This window comes from Schistocerca nitens, chromosome 2 (genome assembly GCF_023898315.1).
Source record: "Schistocerca nitens isolate TAMUIC-IGC-003100 chromosome 2, iqSchNite1.1, whole genome shotgun sequence".
Lineage (NCBI taxonomy): Eukaryota > Metazoa > Arthropoda > Insecta > Orthoptera > Acrididae > Schistocerca > Schistocerca nitens.
In genome coordinates, this window is record NC_064615.1 from 1,002,151,961 (window position 1) to 1,002,171,757 (window position 19,797).

Consider the following 19,797-nt stretch of genomic DNA (forward strand, 5'->3'; position numbering starts at 1 on the left):
ATTCTTTCCTCACTACTTATTCAAACAAGTTTGAACTGTTTGAAAATATATTGTTGGACAACAAATCTGCACGAAGATGCAGCCAGTTATGTACATGACACATACCAAATAAAATAATCGTCTTTAGATGTCTGTAACATCAGTTTATCTTTTTTAAGTACTTCTCTCTCTCTTTTTCCTTTTTAGTTTCCATTCATATCAAGATAGTTTTATGCTATTTATCATTACAAAAAATTATTTGATGCTTTTTTTCACACTGCAGTAGCCATTTAATATTTCTCTGAATATGGCTATTTTCTATGCCTATTTACAGTGTGGGAGGTTTTCTTCTATAAAATACTTTTTATGGAATTATTTTTGGTTAATTTAATCCATTTTTATCAAGATACAGTTAATACATATGTAGAAGTAGCTTTTGCGACTTATTAGTTTCTTTCTTGAGGAGAAAAAGGGGTACGTTGGGAACGTTAAAAAAGGAAGGACAGGTGCCTCTGACATAAGGATTTCCTTTTTATTTTGACCAACCAACTTTCCTCCCTGAGAGAGGCTAGGATAGTTTTTTATACCTTCATGTGTATATTGGCATTTCTCCTTCTGAAGGTAAGTACTGCCCAGCAATTCTGTCCCTCAACTTTACAGTTTTGTCAGGGGAATTTTTCTTTAGATACTATATGCTGCCAATACATTTTGTTTTCTAAATTTATTTCTGCAAGAATGTTCTAGGAAGGAAATTTCTATTTCATATGATAGCAGCTTCCTATAATTTCACATTACTATTTTGTGTATACTTGGTCTGCAGTGTCACGTATTCTGATGCAAGATATGTGTGAGAGTAAAGCAGCCTGTGTGTTTACACTAGTCCCACATATTTTTTCTGTTAGAAAGTTAGTGTTCAGATCTGCTAGTGAAAATAGAAATTCTGGCAATACACTGTCAAAATTCTTTTTCTAGTATCTATGGCAGACTCATGGCACTGTGCAGATTTTTGTTAGCCTTAATTGCAGAAGGTAACTGCCTGGATGGCACAGTCACTTTCCTTCTTCATCATTGTCTGTTCAAGGTTTGAGCTTCATTCTCTAATGGCTTTGTGGTTGACAGGATATTAATTCCTGATCTTCTATACTTCTGTATTTTCATTAGAGAGAGACTGTTCACACTTTGGCTCTGTTTGCGTTGGCTGAGTTACATGAAATTTTTTCCCCATTTATATTTTTCCTTATTGCATAAACAAATTTTTTGGTTAAATTTTGAAGTGTAACAGTGAATATTTTTATTTTATTTTTTTGTTGCAGGTGTTCTGAACGATCATATGATGTGAGCAAATTCCAACAGCGAGTGTCTGTTTACCCTTTTGATGATCACAACCCTCCCAAAATGGAACTGATTGGTCCATTCTGTGCTGATGTTCATGAGTGGCTATCTCAGGATCCCAGAAATGTTGCTGCTGTCCACTGCAAAGCTGGAAAGGTAATATGCACCTTCCCTTCAGTGTCACACATTGCCTCATACGTAAAATGCTGATAGCGTCTAAAAACTACAGAGATTGTAAAAATAATTGATGCTGTTCATCAAAGCATATGGTGACCATAAGAACTACAGCATATTTGGTGTCTGGTATTACATGAAGTACATGTTATATGTATAGTTTGTCAATCCTGTGTAGTTGTAAGGCAGAGATGACTGTAAATAATTTCTTGTCAGTGAGTATGCTGAAAGTAACTGTCAAACTCAAATATGAATTCCAGTGCTTTTTGCCTTTTATGTAGTATTTTTGTGACTCAGAAGTTTGATATTTCATAACACAATTGGTATTTTCTTGCCAAACCAGTTCATGTACTCATGTGGTGACTACACTGATGTAATGACATTTTTTTTTCTGTTTTCTGTTGGAAGATGAAGAAAGGGTAGAGGGGAGGGAAAAAATCAACAGCACTGACACTAATGTAGCTATGATCTCAATGTGTAGTTATAATTTTATAGTAATGTGGTTATTATTTCATGATTGAGTGTAATTGTGCATCACTTACAACTGGTGACATCATTACTCTTGTAGAAATTTGCATGCCGCCTATTTCAGTCAAACCACCACTTTAAAATTCCCTTTCAGACGATCAGTTTTCTTCTGCTTGCTGTATTCACATGTGAAGTAAACCATCTGTGCTATACAAGGTAGCTAGCATAAAGGGTACCACAACACTTTGAGACATTTCCTGATCACTTTGATGAAAAGAAGTAAAAGGCACTGTGAAATGCAACACATAATACTGCTGATATTAAAATCAGAAGTATGTAATATGTTCCTCCTGATATGCATCTCTCACCCTATTCTTTGGAAGTTGAATTGAAGTGTACTGTTGTTTCTGCATTTTGATTTTGTGTAAATCCAAGGACACATATTGAGTATCATCTTCCAAGGGGACCTTTCAGACTGGCTGTCTTGGATTTCCTTCATACTTTTCACATTTGAGGGTTGGTGCACGGCATCAATCTCCTAAAGCAGTGTTATGCAAATAATAATTAAAAAAAAAGATAAAATAATTTTTGAAGATTGAAGTGTTTAAGTACAAATGTTCCAAGCTTATTAGTAGACTTTCTAGTAGCTGAGGAATTAGTATGCAAGCTTTGTAATCACAGTTGCTTGTAAAGTGTCTCATTTGTAGCAACACTTTTCTTCCCTTTTGTTCAGTTATATCTGTACTATCAAATGGAAATGTTAACCATGAAATAGTGAATAATAATTTTTTTTATAAAATATCATGTTTTTATTTTTAATTATTAATCACATGAAGATAAATCAAAATGTGATAGACATATGAAATGCCATATTTTTGAATGAAAAAATTATACACAGCAGTAGCACCATTCAATCTCTAGAAACCAAATATGTTGTTTCATCTGATGCATTTTTATACAAAATTTTATTTTATTATGAATACTCACGTTTTCATTTGATTAGTTATTAAGAGGAAAAAATTATTTATATTAAAATGTTGTTATTCTGTATTTGTTAACTGACATTTACATTTGATAGTAAATATACAATTGAAGTAGAGATAAAAAAAATTATACTAAAAGTGAGAATCAAACCAGCAACGTCACAACTGCGAAACTCTTTATGTTATGATTCTGCTAGAATGAGTTTGAAATGTTCGTGCTTACATTGATCAGAAATCTTGAAATACTATTTTTCAAGTGTTTTTATTTTACTTTTTAAAGAATTGTGTTCTGCTTCAGGAAATTGGGAGAAAATTTAAGAGATCCCCTTGTTAGTAATAGTGGGTACCTATCTCGTACCTGCAGAGTTTGATTTTAAGCACATTTAAAGAATTTGTTACTCGTTCGGTAGTGCACTGATTGGACTGAATTTATAGTATTTTTATGACTCTTTTTATTTGTAATAGAAATTTTGCTAGATAAAAGTTCATTGTTCAGAATAATTTAAGCATTTGTTCATTTTGGTTGTGCAGGGCCGAACAGGTGTTATGGTTTGCTGCTATCTGTTGCACAGCAAGCTGTACTCGACAGCAAATGAAGCACTCAGTTACTATGCTGGAATGAGGACGCATGATAAAAAGGTGAATATTCAAAGCATTGAGAAATAAGTTGCCTGTATTGAAAGCTGAAAAACTGTCTAAGTACTTGTTATGGAACCACATTAGATCTCTGAATATCTGATGTTTGTGATCCTTTGAGAGACTACACTCTCCACATCGTGTCTTGCATGAAGGTTTATGTTTTTCATAAGTATTACTATGTCATTTATTTGTGAAGAATAAAAGTGCATAATGTACAGTTTGGTTTTATGGCAAGTTTAGTAATCAAGGCAAAACTTTTTGACTAGTTTCATTCTTGTGGGAGAACTCATTACTTGCATAAGGTTGCAGGAAAACTCTATGCAGAATTGTTATAGAAATTTTTAAGTAAAAGTTTCCACAGCAGTGCTAAATACATTAACACATTGGAAGAAATATGTAATTTAGGCTGTGGTAAGATAGTCAGTGTCTGAAGAATGAGATGCATGTGGGATGTGGTAATGTAACCACATTGAAGTCTGTTGAACAAACAAATTTACAAAAGAAATACTTTCATTGAATATACAGATACAGATATTTAATTCTTGTCACCTACAAAGAACTCCTCTCCTAGCAACGCTTCCGCTTCGTTATGCATTTCTGGAAAGTTTATCTAGATGTCTTGTTGGTTCTGCATTGTTCTCCACAATGATCCTTTCAATAGTTTCAATTTTGGAAGGAAATATTGGTAAATTTTGTCAGTGGCCAAGCGCACACTGTTCTTCTATAAAAGGCTAGATCAGGTCCAGTGGTGTACTTAGGTGTTTTAGGCAGCAATGTTGTCAGCACTTGCCGTGATGTATGATTGGAATGAATGGGTGTGTCAGCTGCTGGATCTATGCAGCCAATGAGCCAGCAGCTGACAAAGAGTATATTTCAAAGGAATAGTGTCACATACTCATGTTTGTGTATCATAATCTCTGAATTCCTAATACATTCGGAAGAAACGGGCAAATATTTTGACAGCCAATATTATTAATTTAATTTAAGCTGTGCTCTTATGTCCCAACCTAATAACAACCTCATAATTTGTGACATGTTTGGAAGAAACAAATATATGCAACAACAAAGGTTATTAATATAATTTTTGCAAATACAGTAAAACTGTCTTATTCCAACATAACCTAAACCTGTAACTAAGCTACCAATCAGACTGTTACCACAACCAAGTTTTTTAGTGTTCACACTCATTGACTTTGTGAAATCGCAACCAAACTGCCACATTGCAACCTAGTCACAACCTCCTAATTAATAACATATTTCGTCAAAGTTAGCTATTTGTGACAACAATGAAGAACAGTGGTTTCTATTTTGGTGCCAGAAATTCGCTGCCTCATTTGTCACCTCTCATCGGTTATCTGAAAGTATTTCCCTGATAGACAGGCGAATGTGACATGTTGCCAAGCTGTGAGTAGTAAACATCACTGTGACTGCTGCTGGTCCTGATCTCGACTTCGGCCCCGCACGTGCCTGTGATGTATATCACATATTGGTCATGCAACATTATGTCCCCACAATGAGATTTTCACTCTGCAGTGGAGTGTGCGCTGATATTAAACTTCCTGGCAGATTAAAACTGTGTGCCGGACCGAGACTTGAACTCGGGACCTTTGCCTTTTGCGGGCAAGTGCTCTGCAAACTGAGATACCTAAGGACGACTCACGCCCCGTCCTCACAGCTTTACTTCTGCCGGTACCTCGTCTTCTGCCTTCCAAACTTTACAGAAGCTCTCCTATGAACCTTGCAGGACTAGCACTCCTGAAAGAAAGGATATTGCGGAGACATGGCTTAGCCACAGCCTGGGGGATGTTTCCAGAATGAGAGTTCAGAGTTTGAGTCTCTGTCCGGCACACAGTTTTAATCTGCCAGGAAGTTTCAAGTTTCAGCATTATGTCCGGTTGCAGGTTGCCAGTTAGAAGATGGTATATAGTAATTAAGAATCAGCTCTTAACCAGACGTCATCCATGTGCTGTAAGTATGGATTACTCATCTTCTTATGGATGATCCTCCTCTCATGTGCAGTGTTAACTTCCCACTGATGCTTGTCTTGTCAGTGTGTCTATAGTACTTCTGCACTTGTTATTGAAAATCTGTAATGTAGTCTGAGGTCTAATTTAGGTTGTGAGTTGCCATTTGGTTTAGTTGAGGAAGTAAGTGATTGTGAATATGAAATTGTATTCATATTCAACTCTGGTTGTGTTCATATATTGAGCTGTTAAGTAACATGAGACCCAAATCAAAGGAAGTTTTGAGATAAAGCTGCAAAATGTTACTAGAATTGTGCCTACTTGGGATAATTGTGTGCTGTCCACGTTATGTCTTAACTTATTTCTTAGGTGCTTGTATCTCTTTGCCACAGCCATATTTATCCTTGATAAAACAAGGATGATTCAGAAAATAACCTCTGTTTGGCTGTAAATAAAAAACCTACATGAAAAAAATTATTATATACATCTTAAAATTACAGCTTCTTGCCATTTTTCAACAGTCGCCATTTAAATTTAAGCATTATTCGCGGCATTTCAATAATTTACACATTCCTACTTCATAAAATTCTGTTGGCGTGGTGTGTAGGCAGTGTTTCACAGCATTTTGAAGTTCTTTGTTGCCATTGAAGTGCTGCAACACAAGCCACTTCTTCATGTGTGCAAAGAGATGAAAATCAGTTGGCACCAAGTCTGCACTGTATGGAGGATGATAAAAAAAATGTCCCATTTGAATTGCTTCAAAATGTCTAGTATTTTGGACACTGTGAAGATGGGCATTGTCTTGCAAAAACCCAACACCAAATGTTGGCACACACTGACATTTTGTTTTGAATGTCTCACTTAAGTTTTTACATAGTTTCGCAATAGTCATCTGAAGTGATTATTGTTCCACACTTCATAGATTCAACTAGCAAAACTCCCTCCCATAGCCATAACTTTCCTTCATGACAAAATTTGGCCGGCTTTCTTCAGCTTGCATGTAGAATTGGTATGGTCCGAAGCCATAGAATTCTGTTTTATTTCGGCATTAACATATGCTACCCACGTTTCATCACAAGTTACAATTTTCTCTCTTTTAAACCCCCCCCCCCCCCTTCTGTGTCATAGCAGGAAAGTAAGTATAAGGCAGAGACCGTTCGGTTGTGTGGACACCCCCCCCCCCCCCTCCCGCCGCCGCCTTGAGCAGTTTTGGTTCCCCCTGAGCATAGAACTTTCAGTAGCCTATGTTATCGGTGACAACCTCATGCAAAACCATATAGAAAGTTTGTGGGAAGTGTTCAGAAACATCTACATCCATACTCCGCAAGCCACCTGACGGTGTGTGGCGTAGGGTACCTTGAGTACCTCTATTGTTTATCCCTTCTATTCCAGTCTCATATTGTTCGTGGAAAGAAGGACTGTCGGTATGCTGCTGTGTGGGCTCTAATCTCTCTGATTTTATCCTCATGGTCTCTTGGCGAGATATACATAGGAGGGAGCAATATACTGCTTGACTCTTCGGTGAAGGTGTGTTCTCGAAACTTCAACAAAAGCCTGTACCGAGCTACTGAGCCTCTCTCCTGCAGAGTCTTCCACTGCAGTTTATCTATCATCTCTGTAACGCTTTCGCGATTACTAAATGATCCTGTAATGAAGCTCGCTGCTCTCCGTTGGATCCCCTCTCTCTCTCTCTCTCTCTCTCTCTCTCTCTCTCTCTCTCTCTTTTATCAACCCTATCTGGTATGGATCCCACACTGTTGAGCAGTATTCAAGCAGTGGGCGAACAAGCGTACTGTAACCTACTTCCTTTGTTTTCGGACTGCATTTCCTTAGGATTCTTCCAGTGAATCTGTCTGGCATCTGCTTTACCGACGATCAACTTTATATGATCATTCCATTCTAAATCACTCCTAATGCGTACTCCCAGATAATTTATGGAATTAACTTCTTCCAGTTGCTGACCTGCTATTTTGTAGCTAAATGATAAGGGATCTATCTTTCTATGTATTGGTACCACATTACATTTGTCTACATTGAGATTCAATTGCCATTCCCTGCACCATGCGTCAATTCGCTGCAGATCCTCTTGCATTTCAGTACAATTTTCCATTGTTACAACCTCTCGATATACCACAGCATCATGCACAAAAAGCCTCAGTGAACTTCCGATATCATCCACAAGGTCATTTATGTATATTGTGAATAGCAACGGTCCTACGACACTCCCCTGTGGTACACCTGAAATCACTCTTACTTCGGAAGACTTCTCTCCATTGAGAATGACATGCTGCGTTCTCTTATCTAGGAACTCTTCAATCCAATCACACAATTGATCTGATAGTCCATATGCTCGTACTTTGTTTATTAAACGACTGTGGGGAACTGTATCGAATGGCTTGCGGAAGTCAAGAAATATGGCATCCACCTGCGAACCCGCGTCTATGGCCCTCTGAATCTCGTGGATGAATAGTGCGAGCTGGGTTTCACACGACCGTCTTTTTCGAAACCCATGCTGATTCCTACAGAGTAGAATTCTAGTCTCCAGAAAAGTCATTATACTCGAACATAATACGTGTTCCAAAATTCTACAACTGATCGACGTTAGAGATATAGGTATATAGTTCTGCACATCTGTTTGATGTCCCTTCTTGAAAATGGGGATGACCTGTGCCCTTTTCCAATCCTTTGGAACGCTACGCTCTTCTAGAGACCTACGGTACACTGCTGCAAGAAGGGGGAGCAAGTTCCTTCGCGTACTCTGTGTAAAATCGAACTGGTATCCCATCAGTCCAGCAGCCTTAACTCTTTTGAGTGATTTTAATTGTTTCTCTATCCCTCTGTCGTCTATTTCGATATCTACCATTTTGTCATCTGTGCGACAATCTAGAGAAGGAACTACAGTGCAGTCTTCCTCTGTGAAACAGCTTTGGAAAAAGACATTTAGTATTTCGGCCTTTAGTCTGTCATCCTCTGTTTCAGTACTATTTTGGTCACAGAGTGTCTGGACATTTTGTTTTGATCCACCTACCGCTTTGACATAAGACCAGAATTTCTTAGTATTTTCTGCCAAGTCAGTACATAGAACTTTGCTTTCGAATTCATTGAACGCCTCTCGCATAGCCCTCCTCACACTACATTTCGCAAGGCTTTGGCTGTGTTTATGTTTGCTGTGAAGTTTCTTTTGCTTCCGTAGCAGTTTTCTAACTCTGTTGTTGTACCACGGTGGCTCTTTTCCACGTCTTATGATCTTGCTTGGCACATACTCATCTAACGCATATTGTATGATGGTTTTAAACTTTGTCCACTGATCCTCAACAGTATCTGTACGTGAGACAAAACTTTTGTGTTGAGCCGTCAGGTACTCTGTAATCTGCTTTTTGTCACTGTTGCTAAACAGAAAAATCTTCCTACGTTTTTTAATATTTCTATTTACGGCTGAAATCATCAATGCAGTAACCGGTTTATGATCGCTGATTCCCTGTTATGTGTTAACTGTTTCAAATAGTTTGGGTCTGTTTGTCACCAGAAGGTCTAATATGTTATCGCCACGAGTCAGTTCTCTGTTTAACTGCTCAAGGTAGTTTTCAGATAAAGCACTTAAAAAAATTTCACTGGATTCTTTGTCCCTGCCACCCGTTATGAATGTTTGAGTCTCCCAGTCTATATCCGGCAAATTAAAATCTCCACCCAGAACTATAACATGGTGGGGAAATCTACTCGAAATATTTTCCAAATTTTCCTTCAGGTGCTCAGCCACAACAGCTGCTGAGCTAGGGGGCCTATAGAGACATCCAATTACCATGTCTGAGCCTGCTTTAACCATGAAAGTTCAGAGATGGTGCATAATTGATTTTCATGAACTGTTTTGTCAGTTTTGTTGACAAGATCATTATTCACAACCGAAGGCCTGCCATTCCTCCATTCATCATGAATGTCCGAAGACTTTTAAAAAAATCTGACTGATTGCTGGGCAGCACCTTCACTCATAACATTTGGACCTATGTAATATGCAGTTGGATATGAACGTCTACTGCTGAAATTTTTTGCAGCGAAAGCTTATTATTGCTCGCACTTTGTGTTTCATAGGGTTTGTTATAGCTGTGCTCATGTTTTGAGGTTATAACAAGCAAATGCATGACAGCAAGGTTCCTGTTTTCACATATAGTTTCTTACTATATCAGACAAGATGTAGATGTGACAGTGGTGGCCCTCTGTGCAGAAATACCAGTGCCATACTAGAACAGCAGTTACTTTCCAAGATGCCTTTGTACAATTTGCTTACACTCTAACTGCAAGTAATTCATAGTGTTTTTATGTTAAAATCTGGTATTTATTTTTCTTGCTATTGAAAGAAAACAATCTCAATTATTGAATTAGGTGCTCTAAATTTGCTGCTGTTCCACCATCTTAATTCCTGTGGTTGTTCATGAACAACATTACAAACGTAGGTCTTACATAGCTCCTTGTAAAATTTTACCAAATAGTCTTACCATGGTGCGATAAGAGCCATCCGATTTCTTTCCTTTTCACGAAACTCCCAGTTGACAAAGTAGAAGAGGTAGGTGAATTGAATTGCCATGATGAAGAAACATGAGTTATCTTGACACGTCTGCGATCCCTTTCTGATTACACATTTTGAAAATGCTTGCATAATATAGATCTATATTTTATCAACAATCATACTTTTTTTGAATGTTAAAGATTTTTTGCAAGACGCCTGTAATGGAGACACATTTGTCTTACTTTTTTACCATAAATCTGTCAGTCACTTTCTGTGATGATCTTTTGTATGAATGTTTTGTCGTCATCATGCAAACATTCACTTGCAGTGCAGTCTGCACTATGACCGTGAAACAAGGGACGAACTTTGCTACAACTCAATATGTGTTCAATTTTTTGTTTAAAACCTCATGACATAAACAAGTTGCTACCAGCCAAATTCAGTAGGCTTTCTGGTTCAGTAATCATTGGGATTGACCACTCTTAAATTGGGAGTACCATTTGTAGCACTCAGTTGGAAAAAATGCATCTCCACATCTTCACTTTGAAATTTAAAGTTTTCTCCACTTCTACACAAAGTTTCTTATTGTATCATTGCTCATGTCTGTTGTAAATCAGGCACTGTAAAAAGTACAAGAAATGCTGATCCACCTTTCAGACAAATAACGATTATTCAGAGCTGAATGAGATGCCAGTAATGTTGATCCTACTCTACAAAAACACACACACCATCATTTACTAAATTGTATACCTCTTCACTTTTATTTAACTTTAAAGCATGTTCTGGCAATGACCAGTTCACATACAGACTTCATGTTACTAATTATTTGTTAGTAAAAATATGATTACTAATGTAGTTGAAAATGGGCTACCTTCCTTCATGTTGAAATGGTTACACTACATTAGCTAGTGCCATTAATAATACTTACACAGGAGCATTAAGTCCAAACTTCTATACAGGATGTGACCATAAGGAATGATAACTTCAGACTGTCACATAGCTGTAATTGTATTGAATGTTAGCTGTGGACCCATTCTCTCGGAAAGAGTGCACAGAAAGACTCACCACAGTGAAAGATTCTCAACAGATAAGTGTTCATTAGTCCATAGCTAATCCCAGACTTTCAGTGGTACTGAAATTACATATGGCAAGGTGGTAAGTGACATGGAGAAGGAATTTTATCTGCAGACTGCTGACATTTTGTCCGGAAGGGCTGTAGGGAGTATACAGACAGGTGTATGAATAATTGGTAATTACATTTTACTTTACAATAATATGAGAGTCAAATTCAGTAGTGGGGCCAACCTGTGTAGTCAAATGAAAGTTTTGATAGACTGGAAAAGTATTTAAGTTCAAGGTACTATTTGATTGATACATTGTGTATCTGTGTAGTGGATCACAGGGTTTCATGTAAAATCTCAGGTTCATAATTTATGTAATTTATTCAGTTTCTTAATTAGAGGCTTACTTGAACAACCAAGGGCACTAGAATCAATTCTCACACTGTAGTGGAGTGTGAACTGATTTGAAATTACGTGGCAGATTAAAACGGTGCGATGGAGTAGGACTTTGAACCTGAGGTTTTTGCCTTTTGTGAGAAATTTCTCTACATATTGAGCTGTCCAGGCACAACTCATGATCCACCCTCTTAGCCTTACTTGTGCCAGTACCTCATCTCCTATCTTCCAGACTTCGTAGAAGTTCTTCTGCACACCTTGTGAGACTAGCCCTCCTGGAAAAATGGTATTACAGAGACTTTGCTTAGCCAAAGCATGTGAGATTGTTTCCAGAATGAATATCCACTCTGCAGTGGAGTGTGCTAAGCTATGCCTCTTGCAGTACCTTTTCCTCCAGGTGTGCTAGTCCTGTAAGGTAGGTATGCAGGAGAACTGTGAAGTTAGGTAGGAGACAAGGTGCTGGTGGAAGAAAAGTTGTGCTTAGATAGCTCAGTCAGTAGAGCAATTGCTCGGCAAAAGTAAAAGACCAAGATTTGAGTTTTGGTCTGGAACACAGTTTTAATCTGCCAGTAAGCTTAAAACCAAAAGCACTGTCTTATTCAGAAAAATTAGGGCATCAGAAATATATCATCAAATCTGGGAATTAAATAAGCTTAAGGAATCAGGTAATGAAAGTATTTGTGAATAGGTCCAAAGTTTAGTTAAGAATAATTTCCAAGTTAACGAACTTTCAGAGAAAGTTAAATGGTTACTGTGGAAAATGAAATTAAGGCTATTCAATGAGCTAGGTGTTTTTGTGAATGAACAAATATTAGTAGACAACAATTTCATGATCACATGTCATATGATTAACTTCAATTAAACATTTATTTTTAAAGGAAATTTTTGATCGAAAACTAATTATATTGAGATTAGCAGCTGGCAAATTACAATGTGAATAATAAATGCATGTGAAAAGCAGTGAAGCACACATAATACTAGGTGAAAGCTAGCAGTGAGATTTATGGGGAAAATTTAATTGTATATTGAAAGGATAGACAAATGGGAAATGTAGGTCATGTATTTCTCACAGTAGACAAGAAACTCAAATCTGCCAAGATAGAAATTGAAGCTGCTTGTGAGACTGTTTGGCAAGGCTCAGTGTCAGGGGAGGGCATAAAATGATGATTGAATCCTTATATTGCCCACCACTTCATCTTCTGATGTAACCAAAAAATTTAGAGAAAACCTCAGTTCACTTGTATGTAAGTTCCCCTGTCGTACTGTAATCATCAATGAAGGCTTTAATCATCCAACAATCAACTGGAAAATTAGTTTTTTTAGTGTTGGGTGTGATAAAATACTATGTGAAACAATACTAAATGCCTTCTCTGAAAATGAACTAAAATAGATAGTTTGGAACACCACCTGTGATGGAAATATATTGAATGCAATGGCAAAAATAGACGTGACCTCTTTGAAGATGTCCACATTAAACTGATATCAGTGACCATGATGTGTTTGTGGCAGCAATGATTACCAAAGTAAAAGGGACATCTAAAACAAGAAGAAATCTATGTGTTCAGTAAACTAGATAAAAAATCAGTAGGGTCATATTTCAGTGAGGAACTTGAAACTTTCAGTACAGGGCAGGAGCATGTAAAGGAACTATTGCTCAGGTTTAAAAGAATAGTTGACCACGCACTGGATAGATATACACTAAGTTATCAAAAGTATCTGGACACCACCAAAAAGATAAGTTTTTCATATTAGGTGCATTGTGCTGCCACCTACTGTCAGGTACTCCATATCAGCAACCTCAGTAGTCATTAGACATCTTGAGAGAGCAGAATGGGGCCCTCTGCGGAACTCGCGGACTTTGAACGTGGCACGGACTTTGAACGTGGTTGGGTGATTGGGTGTCACTTGTGTCGTATGTCCGTATGTGAGATTTCCACACTCCTAAACATCCCTAGGTCCACTGTTTCTGATGTGATAGTGACATGGAAACATGAAGGGACATGTACAGCACAAAAGTGTATAGGCCAACCTCTTCTGTTGACTGACAGAGACAGTTGAAGAAGGTTGTAATGTGTAATAGGCAGACATCTATCCAGATCATCACACGGGAATTCCAAACTGCATCAGGATCACTCTGAGTGGAGTGACAAATCGCAGTACACAATGTGGTGATCCAATGGCAGGGTGTGGGGATGGCGAATGCCTGGTGAACATCATCTGCCAGCGTGTGAAGTGCCAACAGTAAAATTCGGAGGCGGTGGTGTTATGGTGTGGTCGTGTTTTTCGTGGAGGGGGCTTGCACCCCTTGTTGTTTTGCATGATACTATCACAGCACAGGCCTACATTGATGTTTGAAGCACCTTCTTGCCTCCCATTGTTGAAGAACAATTCGGGGATCGTGATTGCATCTTTCAACATGATCGAGCACCTGTTCATAATGCATGGCCTGTGGCATAGTGGTTACATGACAATAACATCCTTGTAATGGACTGGCCTGCACAGAGTCCTGGCCTGAATCCGATAGAACCTTCGGGATGTTTTGGAACGCTGACTTCATGCCAGGCCTCACCGACCATCATCGATACCTCTCCTCAGTCAGCACTCTGTGAAGAATGGGCTACCATTCCCCAAGAAACATTCCAGAACCTGATTCATCATATGCCTGCGAGAGTGGAAGCTGTCATCAAGGCTAAGGGTGGGCCAACACCATATTGAATTCCATTGTTACTGATGGAGGGCACCACAAACTTGTAAGTCATTTTCAGCCAGGTGTCCAGATACTATTTATCACATAGTGTATACCCAGTAGAACAGTCCATAATGGGAGGAAACCTCGATGTTATACGGTCACTGCAAAGCAACTTCTGAAGAAACAGACACGTGTTGCCTTCAATGACTACCATAGCGGAATATTGTCACATGATCTTTCACATAAATTCTGGTAAAGGCTGTAGTGGTTCCATGTTAGTGTGCAGTCCCTAGTGAATGAGAAAGGAACTGAAATTGAGGGTAACAAAGCAGGAGCCGAAATGCTTAACTCAGTTTTCATATATTCCTTCACACAGGAAAATCCAGGAAAATTGCCCCAATTTAATCCTTGTATCACTGAAAAGATTAATGAAATAAGTATTAGTGTCAGTAGTGTAGAGAAACAACTGAAGTCGTTAAAAATGAACAAAGCTCCAGGGCCTGACAGAATCTGTTATATTCTGTACTGAAGTTGTGTCTGAGTTGGCTCCTCTTCTGAGTATAATCTATCATAGGTCTCTCAAACAGAAAACCATGCCTGGTTCAAAAAGCACATGTTACACCTGTATACAAGAAGGGCAGTAGAAGTGATCCACGGAACTACCATCCAATGTCCTTGATGTCTATTTATTGTAGAATCTTAGAACATATTCTGAGCTCAAACATAATGAGGTTTCTTGAGCAGAATGACCTCAATGCCAACCAGAATGGATACCAAAAGCATCGATCCTGTGGAACCCAATTCACACTTTTCTCACATGACACACTTAAAGCTTTGGATCAAGGTGATCAGGTAGATGCAGTATTTCCTGATTTATGAAAATCATTTGACTCAGTACCACACCTATGCTTATTGTTAAAAATACAATCATATAGTGTATCAAGTGAAACTTGTGAGTGGATTGAGGACTTTTTGGTAGGGAAGATCCAACATGTTATCCAGGCTGGAGAGTTATCAGATGTAGAAGTATCTTCGGGTGTGCCCCAGGGAAGTGTGTTGGGACACTTGCTGTTTATATTGTATATTAATGACCTTGCAGGCAATATTAATAGTGAAATCAGGCTTTTTTCAGGTGATGCCGTTATCTGTAATGCAGTAATATCCGAAAGAAGCTGCATAAATATTCAGTCAGATCTTGATAAGATTTAAACATTGTGCAAAGATGGCAAGTTTCTTGAAATGTTTAGATATGTAAAATCATGCACTTCACAAAATGAAAAAATATAGTATCCTATAATATCAGTGAGTCACTGTTGGGATTGAACAACTCAGACAAATGCCTGGGTGTAACACTTTGAAGTGATATTAAAGCAGGTGGTAGGCTTCAGTTTATTGGTAGAATACTGGGGAAGTGCTATTGAAGTACAAAGGAGATTGCTTACAAATCACTTGTGCGACCCATCCTAGAATATTGCCCAAGTGTGGTGGTCTAGTACCAGATAGGAGTAGCAGGGGTTATTGAGCATATACATAAAAGGGCAACACAAATGATGACAGGTTTATGTAATCTGTGGGAGTGTGTCATGGAGATACAGAAGGAACTGACCTGGAAGACTCTTGAAGATAGACATAAATTACCCCAAGAAAGTGTATTAATGAAGTTTCAAGAAACAGCTTGAAATGATGAATCTAGGAATATACTATAATCCCTTATGTGTTGCTCACATAGGGATCCTGAGGATAAGATTAGAATAATTACTGCAAGCACAGAGGCTTTCAAATGGTCATCTCCCTGTGCTCCAAACATGAATGGAACAGGAGGACATCCTAATAACTGGTGCCATGTGCCTCATGGTGATTTGCAGAGTATAGATGTAAATGTAAATTACATAATAATATAGTATGTAAAAAAGAATTTGGCAAACCTATTATACACACACTATATACATTAGATATTTAATGGAAAGCAGAAGACGGAGGAAAAATCGGTAACCTAATGGAGTAGGATGGTAGCAAATGGAATATGTAATTCCACTGTGCTGCCTTTCACACAGTTAAGAAGCAGCTTCACTGCCATATAAGAAACTTGTTACTTTTTGAACAGTAAGTCAATATGAAAACTGGGCAGTGGAGTGTGCTGCCTTGCCCATAATTATTTTGAAGAGGGCCTTAATTTAAATGACCCTTGTGCACATTAAATGGCAAATCTGTGTGTGTGTGTGTGTGTGTGTGTGTGTGTGTGTGTGTGTGTGTGTGGGCGCGCGCATTTAATTTGTTACTTACTATTCTGCAACTTATGCTGCTTTAAAACTTATGCTGCTTTAAAACTTATGCTGCTTTAAAACTTATGCTGCTTTAAAACTTATGCTGCTTTAAAACTTATGCTGCTTTAAAACTTATGCTACTGAATTTAATAGATGTGAGGAGTTCGATTTAAAACTGGCCATTGTTATGTCGTGAGCATACAATATGCATATAAATTGTGGCTCACATAGTTTCATGTGAGCGATATGTCTTGCCTATATTAGTAATGGAGAAATGTATGCAAAGCAAAGTGTCGATGTTAGTCATGATATGTCATGATTACCATTTAACCACTTGGACTGCATGAAAATTTGTTTGTAGGACTTTTTTGTTTTGATGTGAACTTGTGCAAATGTAGTCAAAACTAGTTTACTTTTAACTTTTTAGGGTGTTACAATACCTAGCCAACGCCGGTACGTTGGATATTATGCAACATTAGTACAAGAAGAATTAAAGTATCATCCTGTTGTGCTCCTCCTTAAGGAGCTTCGTATAGAACCCTTGCCAAACCTAAATGGAGGACAATGTAGTAAGTATCATCGATCAATATGTTGATTGCAAATGTGTAAGCTACTTAATTTTCTGTACCGTTTTGAGTACTAATTGTATTATTGTATGCAACTCTTTTGTAGGTCTCCAGGTAGTGATCTCAGATTCAAACAAATTGATATTTACGTCACCTGTGTATGAAGTCAAGAAAGGTAGTCCATCTTTCTGCATACCCTTAGACCAGAGTGTTCGGCTGGAAGGGGACATAAAAGTGCAGTTTTTTAACAAACCAAAAATGAAACGAAAGGTATTAAATCTTGGATATAAATGTGTAATCAATTTGTTTAATTGGTGTTCTGGGCTGTACAAGTGTTTTTATTTTTTATGTCCCAAATGCCAAACAACCTGTAAGTTTCCATTCCTTAACATTTCACGCTCCTCACTCACTATGTATTTGATTGAGGCCTTCAGTTATTCCTTAAACACTTTTTGTATTTCTTCCATTCCTGGAATTGTTTTCATTAGATACTGCAGACATCTATCAATTGTCTGGATAAGAGTCTGCTGTGTATGAGTCCCCATGACGAGCTAATTTGCGCTATCAGTTCCTACATTGTAGATTATGGCGGGTCTGTCATTATTTTGTAATGATGGGATGTTGTGTGCTGTAGATGACATAGATGTTAAACTCTCTTTGTTTTGCTAATGAAGAAGATTTTTGTCTATGGTAATGAACTAAAAAATTGCTCTCAAATGATAAACAAAGTGCTGGAGGTATTAATAAATGTTGGTGTGGAAGTTTTGGAGCATATGTCAATTTTCTCTGTTTTGAAAAATGCTGGAGATATTAATAAATGTTGGTGTGGAAGTTTTGGAGCATATGTCAATTTTCTCTGTTTTGAAAAAAAAAAAAATGGTTGGGTCTGTCTAAGTGGGCTTGAAGTTTCTCAGTTACTCATTGGTGAATTAGGGAAGCTTGTAGTAATGATTGCGACCAACAGATAGTTGAGGAAAGTGTTCCAACCATGGGAGTCAGTCGTGAGGGGTGAGAGGGACATGCAACAAACATAGTTTAAAGCATGTGAAATGAGTGACACAAGTTGTGGCAAAGGTTATAGGCAGTGAGATGTGTTACTAGAGTGAACAGAGAAGAAAGAAAGAGCATAATCTAGGTTACATGGGTAACCTATTTCCTTATCTACGGGCAGTTTCTTATTTTATACTATTATCTAAAGTGGTTTAGATGTTTGAGAGATCAGTGAGCTGCAGCAAAATTGAAGAATGACTAGATAATTTTCAAAAAATTTGGTGGCAGAGTTGGATGATTGAGAATAAAAGTTTTCTGTTCGGGAGAAGCTAACTGAGAAGTGTGATGTAATGCTGTAGAGAATGGTAGGAAGAAGAGCGGTAGATCATGTAAGATGAGTTTGGCTGTGCTTTTGTCATAGATCAAAAGAATCATTGTAGATGATTTGCAGATACTGAAATTTTGAATGAATGCAACAAAGAAAATGGCTGGGAAAATAGTTTGGACAGTAAATATATGTTTAATGCAGTGTTCTAGCTGTATTTAACTTACATCTCTGTGCTTCCTCAGGCTGCAGGCCACTTGGTTGCTGATTTCAAGAGTGCTAGTTTCTGCAATGTAACAAATATCAGTGCTTTCTATGCTAACCCAGCCAAATTTTGATGTCACTGCTGAGCCATTGACTTAAATTTCTTTAATTTTGCATATTATATTGCTTTATTTATACGTTTTGATTTTGTTGGTTTACACAACTTACTGTATAAAGTGAGAGTGAGTGAGAGAGAGAGAGAGAGAGAGAGAGAGAGTAGGCCTAATGTGGGTATTACTCAACTGATCTGTTGTAGGTTTCATTGTGGAACACTTCTTACTAACAAAATTCAGCAACAAACACTTAACGTTGTTTTATTCTGTTGCAGGAGAAGATGTTTCATTTTTGGTTCAATACCTTTTTTGTTCGTGAGGAAATTCAAGTACCTGATACCCCTGCCAATGGGAATGAGGATGGGGATGTAATCCCACCTCCTGATAGGTCTAGTAGAGCAATGAGTTGTGATGGACAGTCTCACGTATCGCAACTTCCACTCAGGCATTCAAGGTAAATTGATTACGTCCTATTTGTATTGATTGGTTACATACTCCCATCTTCTTTCGAGAAATTGTTTCATTTGAGTATAGAACACACTATGTTGACAATAGCATTATTTAGAAAGTAATTTAAGTTTTATTTGAAGCTAAGTTATATAGTTTTTGCAGTGGTTTTAGTTTTTTTACTTCTGACTTATAATGCACAGTCTGTAAATTAGTAAGGAACTATGCATGGTGAGTGAGTGAGTGAGTTCTCAAAATTGTCATGCTCATCATTTGTAAGGACAAATTATTGTAATCAGTCACATTTATTCTACTTCTCAGTATGTGTTTTGGAGGAAGATATCTCTGTTATCAGATGAAATTTATTTCAATAAATAACACATGTATGTAAAACTTTTTTGTGGCCAACCTGTGGACCTGTCGTTCAATGGCAACAAGCTGCTTTTTCAGTCATTACGGTATATACTTGACTGTAAGCTGCATTTTTCTCTGGAAAAAAAAGCCCCTGCAGCTTAGAATAGAGTGCAAAGCAAATGGAAGTTCTGAAAAATGGCACTAGGAGCCACCACAACTAACTTTTGCTGTCGAATAGAAGCAGCATTAGACAGGCATGCTTTGCAAGTGCAAAGATAAATATGGGTGCCAGATTTCTGCACTAGTAAATGTGTAAATAAAGTTTGAGGATAAATCTGCCCCCCCACC

The 19,797-nt window shown here is 37.7% G+C and overlaps 1 protein-coding gene across 2 annotated transcripts in view; it reads left to right on the forward strand.

Moving 5' to 3' along the window:
• Positions 1-19,797, forward strand: part of LOC126237331 (phosphatidylinositol 3,4,5-trisphosphate 3-phosphatase and dual-specificity protein phosphatase PTEN) — a 97,596-nt gene that overhangs the window by 7,700 nt on the left and 70,099 nt on the right. For both annotated transcript variants that reach the window (XM_049947303.1, XM_049947302.1), the window contains 5 exons: positions 1,293-1,467; positions 3,468-3,575; positions 16,878-17,019; positions 17,123-17,286; positions 18,924-19,102. In XM_049947303.1, the coding sequence (XP_049803260.1) occupies positions 1,293-1,467; positions 3,468-3,575; positions 16,878-17,019; positions 17,123-17,286; positions 18,924-19,102 (768 nt within the window). The remainder of the gene's footprint in view (positions 1-1,292; positions 1,468-3,467; positions 3,576-16,877; positions 17,020-17,122; positions 17,287-18,923; positions 19,103-19,797) is intronic.